Raw genomic sequence first — 15,418 nt, forward strand, 5'->3', positions numbered from 1 at the left:
GTACCAATGGGCAAGAGACATGAATAGAACCTTCTGTAAAGAAGACAGACGAATGGCTAACAAACAGATGAAAAAATGTTCATCAATCCCTATCAGCGAAATGCTAATGAAAACCACCCTGAGATACCATCTAACCCCACTGAGAATGTCCCACATCACGAAATCTCAAACCTGCAGATGCTGACATGAATGTGGAGAGAAGGGAACACTTTTACACTGCTGGTGGGACTGCAAACTAGTACAAACTTTCTGGAAGGAAGTATGGATAAACCTCAAAGCACTCAAGCTAAACCTCCCATTTGATCCTGCAATCCCATTACTGGGCATCTACCGAGAAGGAAAAAAATCCTTTTATTGTAAGGACACTTGTACTAGACTGTTTACTGCAGTTCAATTTACAATGGCCAAAATGTGGAAACAGACTAAATGCCCACCAATCCAGGAATGGATTAACAAGTATATGTATACCATGGAATACTATTCAGCTATTTAAAAAAAATGGAGACTTTACATCCTTTGTATTAACCTGGATGGAAGTGGAAGACATTATTCTTAGTAAAGCATCACAAGAATGGAGAAGCATGAATCCTATGTACTCAATTTTGATATGAGGACAATTTATGACAATTAGGGTCATGGGGGGGGGAGGAAAAGCAGAGATAGGGAAGGAGGGAGAGGGGTGGGGCCTTGGTGTGTGTCACACCTTCTGGGGGCAAGACATGATTGTAAGAGGGACTTTACCTAACAAATGCAATCAGTGTAACCTGGCTTATTGTACCCTCGATGAATCCCTAACAGTAAAAAATAAAAATTTTGAAAATTACAAAAAAAAAATTAAGTCATACATACATAGATTGTGAATACATTTATGCCTTTGTGGGATTCCATGTGTTGATGTTTTGTACAAATTGGAGTGCTTACATCCAACTGACTAACATAGCTTTCACCTCATTTACTTATCAATGTGTTAAGACATTTGTGTTCTATACTTGATGGATTTGATTTGTACCCTTGCAGTATGCTCTGTGGGTGTGTTCCCACCATTTAGCCTCCCTCTATCGAGCCACCCCCTCCCCTTTCATCCTTCATCCTGGCTACAGTTGTGAAAGTATCTCACGAATGGAAAAAGAAAAATAAATATATCCAATGTACTCAGTACTATTATGAAACCAATTTATAATCAATAACAATAAATGCCTTTCTACAGTAGTGACATCAAGAAAATCAGATCCATATTGACTATTAAAATTGGAAATTTAAAATATTATAATAAATAGGGAGGTGTCTATAGGTCAGTGGGTAGGGTGCCAGCCGCATATACAGATAGCAGGTTCAAACCCACCCCCGGCCAAACTGCAACAAAAAAATAGCAGAGTGTTGTGGCGGGCGCCTGTAGTCCCACCAACTCAGGAGGCTGAGGTAAGAGAATCACCTAAGTCCAGACGTTGGAGGTTGCCATGAGCTGTAATGCCATGGCACCATACCAAGGGCAATAAAGTAAGACTCTGTCTCTACAACAGCAACAACAACAAAAAAAACTAAAATAAATAAATAAATAAATTTCTAGCCCTCAAGTTAACTAAAGATTTATCTGGGCTTATAGAGGTAGCTAATCTGCTGTTTGTGACAGAGTGCTCTGTAGTTTCTTCCAATTTAGAACTCTCCACTGGGTTAATGCCTCTGTTTTCTTTGACTTTTTCATGTGATTTTTTTTAATGCTGTGGATACAGAGAGAAATTAAGTCAATATAAAGTAAACATCTGATACATACTACTTGTACCTTAACTTCAGAAAAATATCACAAATGTGAGCCAACAATTTCTTTAGCAAGTAGAGGTGGATGACCTCCGTTTTTCTTTTGTTAGAGACTGGGTCTCACTCTGTCACCCAGGCTGAAGGGCAATCATTTGATCGCAGCTCACTGCAACCTCAAATTCCTGGGCTCAAGTAATCCCCATACCTAGCCTCCTAAGTTTCTGGGACATCAGGCACATGTCACCACACAAGCTTATTTTTTTTTATAGAGACAAGGTCTCAGTATGTTGCCTGGGCTGGTCTCAAACTCTTGGCTGCAAGTGATCCTCCCACCTAACCCTTCCTAAGTATTGGGCTTACAGGTATGAGTCACCATACTCAAGCAGATACATTCTTTACTATACCACTCATGAGAGAAGTAGGGTGAAAGAAATATTATTTTTTTGCCTTTTTTCCTAAGACATAATTACAGACTTTATAATAGGGTAGCAGTTCTTATCAGGGAGTGATTTTGCCTCCCAAGGAACATTTGGCAATGTCTAGAGATATTTTTGGTTGTTACATCTAGGGAGTATAGAAGCCAAGGATGCTGGTTCGGCACCCGTAGCTCAGGGGCTAGGGCACCAGCCACATACACTGGAGCTGGAAGGTTCAAACCCAGCCCAGGCCTGCCAAACAACAATGACAACTACAACCACAACCAAAAAAAAAAAAAAAAAAGCCTGGCATTGTGGCAGGAGCCTGTAGTGCCAGCTACTTGAGAGGTTGAGGCAAAAGAATCGCTAAGCCCAAGAATTTGAGGTTGCTGTGAGCTGTGATGCCACAGCACTCTACTGAGGGTAACATAAAGAGAACTGTCTCAAAAGAAAAAAAAAGAAAAGCAGCAGCAGCAGCCAAGGATGCTACTATATGTGGAATGAACCACACCATGTCCCACCACAACAAAGAATTATCCAGTTTAAAATGTACAGTCCTTCAGAAACCCTGCTCTAAGGACACAAAGATTTTCTACCATGCAAAATCCTGTTCTACTTTAAGCAGAGAGGCTGGTATATAAGTACTGTTTCATATCTTATTTTTTAGTCCTATTTTATCTTCTTAAAACTTTATTTCATATTCCTCATTTGGTAGTTATAGTTTGCTGGAATCTCCCTCCCCCCTTATCTATAGAAAACATTGAGACTGGTGACATTCATTCTGAGTATACTGAGTATACTCGGTCATTAATGCAGAGGCAAATCATAACCAACTTTTAAAAAATTCAAAGAAACTGGGCTGTGCCTGTGGCTCAAAGGAGTAGGGCGCCAGCCCCATATGCTGGAGGTGGCAGGTTCAAGCCCAGCCCTGGGCTAAAAACTGCACCCAAAAAAAAGACAAGACAAGAAAAACTACAGAAACTCCCTTATCAGACTGCTATCAAAGAGAGCGTCATATTTGGACTTCAGCTGGAGGTGTAAAACTCAATCCCAGACCTTTTCTGTAACTTTAGGGACTTCCTTGTCATAGCTGAATCACTAAGGCTAGCCTCACATGATCACATTAATGTACACAGCTATGATTGAAAGAAAGAGAAAAGAAAGAAAAGAAAAGAAAGAGAGGAAGAGAGAAAGAGAGAAAGAAGGAGGGAGGGAGGGAGGGAGGGAAGGAAGGAAGGAAGGAAGGAAGGAAGGAAGGAAGGAAGGAAGGAAGGACTGATAACAATGAAGGATTTCCGACCAGGTATTAAGTAGTTACTGAGGTTCTCTTATCTTTTCCTCTTTTCCTAACTTTGTAAGATTGAAGAGAGAGATGAAAACTCAATTATGGGGCAGTGCCTGTGGCTCAGTGGGTAGGGCACCAGCCCCATATACCGAGGGTAGCAGGTACAAACCTAGCCCTACCAAACTGCAAAGAAAAATAGCTGGGAGTTGTGGCAGGTGCCTATGGTCCCAGCTACTTGGGAGGCTCAGTCAAAAGAATTGCCGAAGCCTCGGAGTTGGAGGTTGATGTGAGCTGTGATGCCACGGCACTCTACTGAGGGTAATAAAGTGAGATTCTGAAAGGGGAAGGGGAAGGGAAGGGTTAGGGTTAGGGAAAGGAAGGGAAATGAAGGGGGAAGGAAACGAAGGAAGGAAGGAAAGAAAGAAAAGAAAGAAAGAAAGAATATATAGGTAGGTAGGTAGATAGAAAGGAAGCAAGCAAGCAAGCAAGCTCAATTATATTTACCATTCTGTAACAGTAAAAATAAAGCAAAAAGTAGGAAGAATTTGGGGATAAAAGGGCCAGAGATAGACAAAGAGGAGTTTAAGAAAATCTGAAGTGAACTTTTGATAGCTGAAATAAGGAATAGAGAACCTTCAGACCTTGAGGGAAAGACCTGTTATTCGATTAAAAAAATACAAGGGCTGAGCACCTGCAGCTCAGCGGCTAGGGCGCCTGCCACATACACTGGGCTGGCGGGTTCCAACCTGGCCAGGGCATACCAAAGAACAATGACAACTACAACAAAAAAATAGCTGGCTTTGTGGTGGGCACTGTCCCAGGTACTTGGGAGGCTGAGAAAAGAGAATCAGGTAAGCCTAAAGCATTGGAGGTTGTTGTGAGCTGTGATGCCACAACACTCTACCGAGGACAACACAGTGAGACGCTGTCTTTAAAAAAAAAAAAAAAAAAAAACATGCACAAGCATTCACATATCAGAAGTGGCACTTGAACTGTAAGATAAAGGTATCAGTGTTCTTCATAAGGAAGATACTCTTCACATGTTCTCTAGGTTTATCTCTTCAAATTAGAGGGAGAAATGCTGGGCAGTTTATAGTGCTGCGCTCTCAACAGTGTTCAAAAGTGGGTAAGAGAGGTCACAGGATTTAAATGTATAGGATCAGAGCAAGCAAGGAGCCCAAGAATTGTGGGGGAATGGTTAACAAAAGAAGAGCCTGAAGAAGGAGAAATAACTAATATAAGAAGCCTCTGGTCTCTCAATCTTTTAAACCTCTTAGCCTTCAGAGCTGAGACAGGTTCCAAGACTTCCGTGCCAAGGGTAGAGGGAAGAGAGAAATGACTACTCTCAGCATCCATTCTGAGTAGACAGGGGGATAAATATAATAGCTAAAGACAACCATATGAGGCTACAGATTAAGTCAAATTTTGCTTCTATTTATTCTATTGAAAACCTCTTATCAGTATCAGATTTGTGTAATGTAAATTGGAAAAGTCAACAAGCAATCCCAAAGAAATGACTAAAGTTTTATTCTACACACCAAGAATACTGCTGTTCTATTGTATAGTACGTGAATGATTTATGTCAGATGTGGAAGGGTTAACTGATAAGATTTAACTGGAAAAATTTAACTCCACCACTTCATGAACGATCCACACCAGCTTCTACAGATGAGTCTTGACTTAGAGGTTCTTCAGGGCACTGTCCCAGAACAACCATTTCTACATACGTGTCCTAAAATAAGAAGCTGACTGAGTGACAAAGTCCAAGGGCTTAAAAAAAAACATGAAAGTAAAGGCAGTTTTCTTCTTTAAATATAACATATAGAAGATGGTGGACTGAAGCCAGCTTTCCACAGAGGCTCCCTTCCAGAAGGAGAATTAAGGGACGAAAATTTAGCAAGTAACATGGTGGATTTGAGCTGCACCAAGAGAGAAGGTTGAAGAACGCACATCAACCCGGCTGAGGTGAGCTGCGATCATAAGGATGCAAACAAAAGCAAAACGGCTGCCTCCTGGATATTCTGAAGCCACACCCCTATCTCCCTGGGCAACCAGAAGCCACCAGTGAGTTAAGGATTTGCCAGAGGCTACTCACAAACCCGGGACGCTACCAGGGCAGGGCTGACTCAGAGAGGTAACCGAATACAAACCTCCAGCAGCAAAAACAAGACGTTGGAAGTCAGAACAGCTCTTCTGCGGCGATTTTAGCAGGAACAGAGACAGAATCCCACAAAGTTGTTCCGTTCAGTTATGCTATGCTCGTAACATCAACCAGGGGCGGGGCTAAGCCAGAGTGAATGCCCCCCATCAAGTGCCCAAGGATGTCAGGCCTCACCTCTTCCTGCTAGATAGTGGCAGAGTGCAGAGACATGGCAGATTTCCTTGCGATTCAGGCAGGTGCAAACCCCTGGAGTATTTGTTCACTACAGGCAACTGGGTCATCCATCTGCAGGGATATCAGTGACTGGGTCAGCCATCTGCAGGGATATCAGTGACTGGGTCAAACTGGGGAATGAGGCATCAACCTTCCCAGAAAGATTTATTTACTAGGTGGCTCCTCCAGACTCCATGCAGCACTGTAGTAAGCCATATCAGAGTAGTCACCAGAACCCTGTGACCCAGCTCCCAGAGACCTCTTGAAATCTCCCACCAGAGACAGATGCCGACTGAGACGATCGATTTGGACCTTTTGAACTGAACCAATAGACTGAGGACTTTACAGGTGGTGCCCTGGGTATGCGGTTGTAGGAAGGTTTGATTTTCCTTTCCAAATGGTGCCAGAGGTGGGCAAGGTGACTTAATTGCTGGTTTTTCTCCACAGCTGAGACTTTAACCCAGAGTAAATGTTTCACTAGGGTCAAACAGAAACCAGCTGAAAACAAGACAGAACCACTTAGCCCCACCACACCAGACAGGGCCCCAGTTTCTCAGGCCACAACACTGTACGGGCCCTTGACAAAGCCCCAGGGGAAAAACCAAAAGGAGTAAAACAACCATGGGGCGGAATCCGCGGAAAAACTCTGGTAACATGAATAACCAGAATAGATCAACCCTCCCAAGGAAAGATATGGCAGATGTAATTGAAGATCCCATTCATAAACAACTGGCTGAGATGTCAGAAATCGAATTCAGAATTTGAATAGCAAACAAGATTAATAAAGAGGAATTAGGAATGCAAGGAGAAATTCAATGGTCGTCTCAAGAATTTAACGAATTTAAAGACAAAACCACCAAAGACTTAGACACACTGAAGCAAGAATTTGCAGCCCTCAAAGATATGAAAAGTACAGTAGAATCCCTCAGCAACAGAATGGAGCAAGCAGAAGAATGGATTTCTGACACTGAAAATAAAGACTTTGAACGCTCCCAAACTCTCAAAGAGGAAGAGAAATGGAGAGCAAAAACACAGCTATGATTTAAACAAACAAACAAACAAACACACACACACACACACAAGAAAAAACAACGAATCATTCTGAGAGCTCTGGGATAATTCGAAGTAGGTTAATATACAAATAATTGGAATTCCTGAAAACAATGAAGTGACCTCAATGGGCACAGAGGCCCTTCTGCATGAAATTATAAAAGAGAATTTTCCAGACATGACTAGAAATTCAGATAGCAGACAGCTTCGGAACCACAGCATGACTCAACCCCAATAAGACATCCCCCAAAATAGCATAATTAATTTCAATAAAGTTAATATGAAGGAGAAAATTATCAAAGCTTCCAGGAGAAAGAAAGCCATTACGTACAAAGGGAAGAATATTAGAATGACTGCAGATCTCTCTGCTGAAACTTTTCAAGATACAAGAGGGTGGTCATCGACTTTTAATCTCCTAAAGCAAAATAACTTTCAACCCAGGATCTTGTATCCAGCTAAACTGATTTCATTTATGATGGAGAAATTAAATACTTTAATGACATTCATATGTTGAAGAAATTTGCCATAACCAAACAAGCGCTTCAGGATATTCTCAGACCTATCCTCCATAATGACCAACACAATCCTATACCACAAAAGTAAACTGACTCAGAAACTTCAGATCAAACTCCATCTTCCACACTGGCTAAAGGATTAAAAATGTCCACTGGACCTTTCAAAAACACGATACCCAAAATTTCAACAGACGTATCAATATTCTCCATCAATGTGAACGGCCTAAACTGTCCTCTGAAGAGGCGTAGATACAAAAACTCAGGCCAGATATTTTCTGCATACAAGAGTCACACCTTAATTTAAAAGACAAATACAGACTCAGGGTGAAAGGATGGTCATCCATAATTCAGGCAAATGGTAATCAGAAAAAAGCAGGTGTTGCAATTTTATTTGCATATACAATAGGCTTAAATCAACAAAAGTAAGGAAGGAGAAGAATGGTCACTTCATATTTGTTAAGGGTAATACTCAATATGATGAGATTTCAATTATTAATATCTATGCACCCAACCAGAATGCACCTCAATTTATAACACAAAGTCTAACAGACATGAGCAACTTGATTTCCTCCAGCTCCATAATAGTTGGAGATTTCAACACTCCTTTGGCAGTGTTGGATCGATCCTCCAATAAGAAGGGGATCAGAGAAATTATAGATTTAAATCTAACCATCCAATACTGGATTTAGCAGACATCTATAGAACATTTCATCCCAACAAAACTGAATACACATACTTCTCATCAGCCCATGGAACCTACTCCAAAATCGATCACATCTTAGGTCACAAGTCTAACCTCAGTAAAATTAAAGGAATAGAAATTACACCTTGCATCTTCTCAGACCACCATGGAATAAAACTTCAGCTGAGTAACAACAGGAATCCGCATACTCATGCAAAAACATAGAAGTTAAATAACATTATGCTGAATGATAGCTGAGTCAGAGATGAGATTAAGAAAGAAATTGCCAATTTTTTGGAACAAAACGACAATGAAGACACGAACTATCACAACCTCTGGGACACCACAAAGGCAGTTCTAAGAGGGAAATTTATAGCACTGCAAGCCGTCCTCAAGAGAATGGAAAGAGAGGAAGTTAACAACTTAATGGGACAACTAAAGCAACTGGAAAAGGAAGAACATTCCAACCCTAAACCCAGTAGAAGAAAAGAAATAAATAAAATTAGAGCAGAATTAAAAGAAATTGAAAACAAAAGAATACTACAGATCAATAAATCACAAAGCTTTTTTGAAAAGGTCAATAAAATAGATAAACAGTTGGCCAATCTAATCAGAAAAAAAGAGTAAAATCTCTAATCTCATCAATCAGAAACAACAAAGACGAAATAACAAGACTCCTCAGAAATCCAAAAAAATCCTTAATGAATATTACAAGAAACTCTATTCTCAGAAATATGAAAATATGAAGGAAATTGACCAATACTTGGAAGCATGTCACCTTCCAAGACGTAGCCAGAATCAAGTGGAAATGCTGAACAGGCCCATATCAAGTTTGGAAATAGCATCAACCATACAAAACCTCCCTAAAAAGAAAAGCCCGGGACCAGATGGTTTTACGTCAGAATTCTATCAAAACTTCAAAGAGGAATTAGTACCTATATTACTCAACCTGTTCCAAAAGGTAGAAAAAGAAGGAAGACTACCCAACACGTTCTATGAAGCAAACATCACCCTGATCCCCAAACCAGGAAAAGACCCAACAAGAAAAGAAAATTATAGACCAATATCACTAATGAATATAGATGCAAAAATATTCAACAAGATCCTAACAAACAGAATCCAGCAACACATCAAACGAATTATAAATCATGACCAAGTCGGTTTTATCCCAGGGCCTCAAGGCTGGTTCAATATACATAAATCCATAAATGTAATTCAGCACATAAACAAATTAAAAAATAAAGACCATATGATTCTCTCAATTGATGCAGAAAAAGCTTTTGATAATATCCAGCATCCCTTCATGATCAGAACACTTAAGAAAATTGGTATAGAAGAAACATTTCTTAAACTGATAGAGGCCATCTACAGAAAACCCATAGCCAATATCATATTGAATGGAGTTAAATCGGAATCATTTCCACTCAGATCAGGAACTAGACAAGGCTTCCCACTGTCTCCATTGCTTTTTAACATTGTAATGGAAGTATTAGCCACCGCAATTAGGGAAGAAAAGGCGATCAAGGGTATCCATATAGGGTCAGAAGAGATCAAACTTTCGCTCTTCGCAAATGATATGATTGTATATCTGGAAAACATTAGGGACTCTACTACAAATCTCTTAGAAGTGATCAAGGAATACAGCAGCGTCTCATGTTACAAAATCAACATTCATAAATCGGTAGCCTTTATATATACCAACAATAGTCAAGTTGAAAAAGCAGTTAAGGACTCTATCCCATTCACAGTAGTGCCAAAGAAGATGAAATATTTGGGAATTTATCTAACAAAGGATGTGAAAGATCTCTATAAAGAGAACTATGAAACTGTAAGAAAAGAAATAGCTGAAAATGTTAACAAATGGAAAAACATACCATGCTTATGGCTGGGAAGAATCAACATTGTTAAAATGTCCATACGACCCAAAGCATATAATTTCGATGCAATCCCTATTAAAGCTCCACTGTCACACTTTAAACATCTTGAAAAAAACCATACTTCCCTTTATATGGAATCAGAAAAAAACCTCGAATAGCCAAGACATTACTCAGAAATAAAAACAAAACAGGAGGAATCATGCTACCAGACCTCAGACTTTACTACAAATTGATAGTGATCAAAACAGCATGGTATTGTCACAAAGACAGAGAATTAGATGACTGGAACAGAATAGAGAACCAAGAGATGAATCCAGCTACTTACCATTATTTAATCTTTGACAAGCCAATTAAAAACATTCAGTGGGGAAAAGTTTCCTATTTAACAATTGGTGCTGGGTGAACTGGCTGGCAACCTGCCGAAGACTGAAACTGGACCCACACCTTTCACCATTAACTAAGATAGACTCTCACTGGATTAAAGATTTAAACTTAACACATGAAACTATAAAAAATACTATAGGTTAGTGCAGGGAAAACCCTTGAAGAAATCAGTCTGGGCGAGTATTTCATGAGGAGGAACCCCCCCCCCCGGGCAATTGAAGCAGCTTCAAAAATACACTATTGTGACTTGATCAAACTATAAAGCTTCTGCACAGCCAAGAACAAAGTAAGTAAAGCAAACCGCCCTCAGAATGGGAGAAGATATTTGCATGTTATGTCTCCGACAAAGGTTATTTAATAACCAGAATCCACAGAGAACTCAAACGCATTAGTAAGAAAAAAACAAGGGATCCCATCGCAGGCTGGGCAAGGGATTTGAAGAGAAACTTCTCTGAATAAGACAGGTGCATGGCCTTCAGACATATGAAAAAATGATCATCTTTAATCATCAGAGAAATGCAAATCAAAACTACTTTGAGATATCATCTAACTCCAGTGAGACTATCCTATGTCACAAAATCTCAAGACCAGAGATGTTGGCGTGAATGTGGAGAAAAGAGAACACTTTTGCACTGCTGGTGGGAATGCAAATTAATACATTCCTTTTGGAAAGAGATATGGAGAACACTTAGAGATCTAAAAATAGAGCTGCCATTCAATCTTGCAATTCCTCTACTGGGCACATACCCAGAAGACCAAAAATCACATCATAACAAAGATATTTGTACCAGAATGTTTATTGCAGCCCAATTCATAATTGCTAAGTCATGGAAAAAGCCCAAATACCCATCCATTCATGAATAGAATAAATTGTGGTATTTGTACACCATGGAATATTATGCAGCCTTAAAGAAAGATGGAGACTTTACCTCTTTCATGTTTACATGGATGGATCTGGAACATATTCTTCTTAGTAAAGTATCTCAAGAATGGAAGAAAAAGTACCCAATGTACTTAGCCCTACTATGAAACTAATTTAGGGCTTTCACATGAAAGTTATAACCCAGTTACAACCTAAGAATAGGGGGAAGGGGGAAAAGGAGGGGAGAGAGGGTGGAGGAGGGTGGAGGGAGAGGGATTGGTGGGATTACACCTGAAGTGCATCTTACAAGGGTATATGTAAAACTTAGTAAATGTGGAATGTAAATGTCTCAGCACAATAACTAAGAAAATGCCAGGAAGGCTATGTTAACCATTGTGATGAAAATTTGTCAAATAGTCTATGAAGCTAGTGTATGATGCCCCATGATCATATCAATGTACACAGCTATGATTTAATAAAAAAAGTCCATTTTCATAAACAAAATTAAATAGAGAAAAAATAAATAAATACAATGTATATAAGTTCAACCTCAACAAAAGTAGCAGAATGTCTGCAAATAACAATTCTTCTACTCTTTAAAATGTTAATAACATTTTAGTTATCCTAGAATTATAATGAGCACAATATAAATATGAGTATATATTAGTCTAAAAATTGAAAAACTGACAAGATTAGAATAAATGAACCTAAGTATCAGGCAACTATCATTAATGAGAGGGAAAGTAAGACTGAAGGTCAGACAGTTAAATATTCTTCACATAAAATTGACCACATCAAAAATTTATAGGTGATGCGCATGCAGTGGCTCACACCTGTAATCCTAGCACTCTGGGAGGCTGAGGCAGGTGGATTGCTGGGACTCAGGAGTTTGAGACCAGCCTGAGCAAGAGAGAAAGCTCATCTCTACTAAAAATAGAAACACTAGCCAGGCGTTGTGGTGGGCACGTGTAGTCTCAGCTACTCGGGAGGCTGAGATAAGAGGATTGCCCAAGGCTAGGAGTCTGAGGTTGCTGTGAGCTATGAGACCACAGCACTCTACCCAGGGCAATGGAGGAGACTTTTAAAATTATGTTGCTTTAAATATTACCTGGCTGATCTCTTCTTTGTAGTTTCCTGAACACTTCAGCATCATTAACAGTTCAGGCTGTTTCCTTTTCCACTGATCAAGAAGATGTTCACATGGTTCTGTTCTCATCAGTGTTGATGGGTATAAGTAATTTTTCCTCTGTGGTGTTGTACCTTTAGTAGACATTAGTTAAGTGGGAAAAATTAATCTGGGATATAATTAAGATTTTTTTTAATGTTAAAACTTATATTTCCAAATGAGTCTTCTCTTCCAAAAATATAACAATTGCCATACACAAGAATTAGTCTTGTTACCTGTTACATTTCCCATTTTTCCTATATATGGTGACTTTATTGGCGACCTTTGGAATATCCCATATTCTCTTATCTGACCTTAAATAGACTTGTCTAGTTTCAAGATCCAGCCTATTCCCCAAACATGAAGATTTCCATCTCTGAAAATGTACAAAAGATGTAGCATAACCTCTAAAAGGAGTTATAGGATGTCTGAGAAATGGCAGCATAACTGGGATAAGAGTAGAGATTTCCTAACATGCTTACGTTGATAAGAGAAATCATTTCACTATAAACATGGTTTGGTAGTTAAACATGAACTCAAGCTTTAATAATTTACAAGGATTTCCCTTTTCACTCAACATTTACATTCCTAATTTAAAAGTGGACAATAACTCTTATAGGTCTCTTAAAAAAAAAACATTCTGTAGTACCATCTCCTTTTATAATTTCTTTTAAAAGAAAACAGGGTCAGAGACAAGATGGCGGACTGAAGCCAGCTTTCGACAGAGGCTCCCGTCCAGAAGGAGAGTTAAGGGACAGGAATTTAGTAAGTATCCTGGTCAATTTGAGCCGCACCAAGAGAGAAGATTGAAGAACGCACATCAACACCGCTGATGCAAGCTGTGATCACAAGGACGCAAACAAAAGGTACAAAATCCAACACCAAGCGGACGGGAGTCCCCCTCCCCCATGAGACCGGCTCAAGAGCCCCACAATTAAACAAACAGGCAGAAATTAAAGGCCCTCCCACTACACTCCACTGGAGAGACCTTCTAAAAACTGGACCTACCTCCCCTACTAGGGTGCCATGGCATTCTCCTGCCAGGCATAAAACTGTATAAAACTTTAAAAATCCTTTGCCGGCAACCCTGAATCCCCAACACTCCCCTCCTGCTCACTGAGGTCTGGAGGCCTGTCCCCCAGGAGTTCGGATTCTTGGGTGATTTCTCAAAGGGAGTGGACAGTCCCCTAGCTGCAACTGGTCAGCGCTGACTCTGAGGCACGCGAGTGTGGAGAGGGCACCCGGCTAAGGGGGAGTCACGCCTCGGCGGCACTTCCCTGTGGTGCGGTGCAGCAGCCCTCCCCGTGCATCAATACGGCCAGGCATAAAACTGAATGAAACTCTAGCTTCCCCCCACTCTCACTCGGGGTCTGGGGGCCTGTCCCTCAGGAGTTCTGATCCTTGGGTGATTCCTTGATGGGAGTGCACAGTTCCCGAGCCGCGACTGCTCAGTGCTGACTCTGAGACACGCGAGTGAGGAGAGGGCACTTGGCTGAGGGAGAGTCACAACTTGGCAGCACTTCCCTGCAGTGCGGTGCAGCAGCCCACCCTGGGCAACAATATGGCCGGGCATAAAACTGAATGAAACTCTAGCTTCCCCCCACTCTCACTCGGGGGTCTGGGGGCCTGTCCCTCAGGAGTTCAGATCCTTGGGTGATTTCTCGAGGGGAGTGCACAATGCCCAAGCCACGACAGCTCAGCACTGACTCTGAGACACGCGAGTGAGGAGAGGGCACTCAGCTGACGGAGAGTCACACCTTGGCGGCACTTCCCTGTGGTGCGGTGCAGCAGCCCACCCTGGGCAACAATATGGCCAGGCATAAAACTGAATGAAACTCTAGCTTCCCCCCACTCTCACTCGGGGGTCTGGGGGCCTGCCCCCCAGGAGTCCGGATTCTTGGGAGATCTCTCAAGGGGTATGGACAGAGCATAAACTGCGGCCACTCAGTGCTCACTCTGGGGCACAAGACAGAGGAGAAAAGGGTCGGCTGGGTGCCCACACCAGAGCGGCAGTTCCTGGAGGTAAATCAACAGCCATTTTTTAACAGCAAAACAGCTCACTTCTGGATATTCTGAAGCCACACCCCCTATCTCCCTGGGCAACCAGAGGAGGCCACCAGTGAGCAAAGGATTTGCCTGACACTGCTCACAAACCCGGGAAGCTTCCAGGGCAGGGCCGACTCAGAGAGGTAATCGGACACAAACCTCCAGCAGCAAAGATGTTTAAACTCAGAACAGCCCATCTTCTGTAGGCGATTTTAGCAGAAACAGAGACAGAACCTCACAAAGTTGTCTGTTCTGTTCTGTTAGCAACATCAATCAGGGATGGGGCTAAGCCTGAGTGAACACCTCCCTCCCACCACCTGCATCAAGCACTCAAAGATGTCAGGCCCCATCTCCTCCTGCTAGATAGCAGGCAGACTGCAGGGGCCTGGCAGACTTCCTTGCAATTCAGGCAGGTGCAACCCCCTGGAGTATATGTTCACTACAGGCAACTGGGTCAGCCATCTGCAGAGATAACAGTGACTGGGTCCAATGGAGAGGCAAAGTGGGGCAGGAGACATCAACCTTCCCAGACTGATCTATTTGCTAGGTGGCTCCTCCTGACTCCACACAGCACTGGAGTAAGCCATATCAGAGGAGTCACCAGACCCCTATGATCCAGTTCCCAGAGACCTCTTGAACTCTCCCACCTGAGACAGGTGCCGATTGAGACAATTGATTTGGACCTTTTGAACTGAACTAATAGACTGAGGACTTTTCAGGTGGTGCCCTGGGTATGCAGTTGTAGGAAGGTTTGATATTCCTTTTCCAACTAGTGCCAGAGGTGGGCGGGCCGGGTGACATAATTGCTGGTTTTTCCACACTGCTGAGACTTCAAGCCAGGGTAAACGTTACAACAGGATCGAACAGAAACCAGCTGAAAACAAGACAGAACGACTTAGCCCCACCACACAAGACAGGGCCCCAGTTTCTCAGGCCACAACACTGTACGGGCCCTCGATAAAGCCCCAGGGGAAAAATCAAAGGGAGTAAAATAACCATGGGGTGGA

The 15,418-nt window shown here is 41.6% G+C and overlaps 1 protein-coding gene across 3 annotated transcripts in view; it reads right to left on the bottom strand.

Moving 5' to 3' along the window:
- Nucleotides 1–12,316: 12,316 nt before the first annotated feature.
- LOC128589067 (HAUS augmin-like complex subunit 8) overlaps nt 12,317–15,418 on the bottom strand; it is a 54,253-nt gene continuing 51,151 nt past the window's right edge. For all 3 annotated transcript variants that reach the window (XM_053595936.1, XM_053595935.1, XM_053595934.1), the window contains one exon: nt 12,317–12,460. In XM_053595936.1, coding sequence (XP_053451911.1) covers nt 12,397–12,460 — 64 coding nt within the window. In that variant the 3' untranslated portion in view covers nt 12,317–12,396. The remainder of the gene's footprint in view (nt 12,461–15,418) is intronic.

The sequence above is a fragment of the Nycticebus coucang genome, chromosome 6 (assembly GCF_027406575.1).
Source record: "Nycticebus coucang isolate mNycCou1 chromosome 6, mNycCou1.pri, whole genome shotgun sequence".
Taxonomy (NCBI): domain Eukaryota; kingdom Metazoa; phylum Chordata; class Mammalia; order Primates; family Lorisidae; genus Nycticebus; species Nycticebus coucang.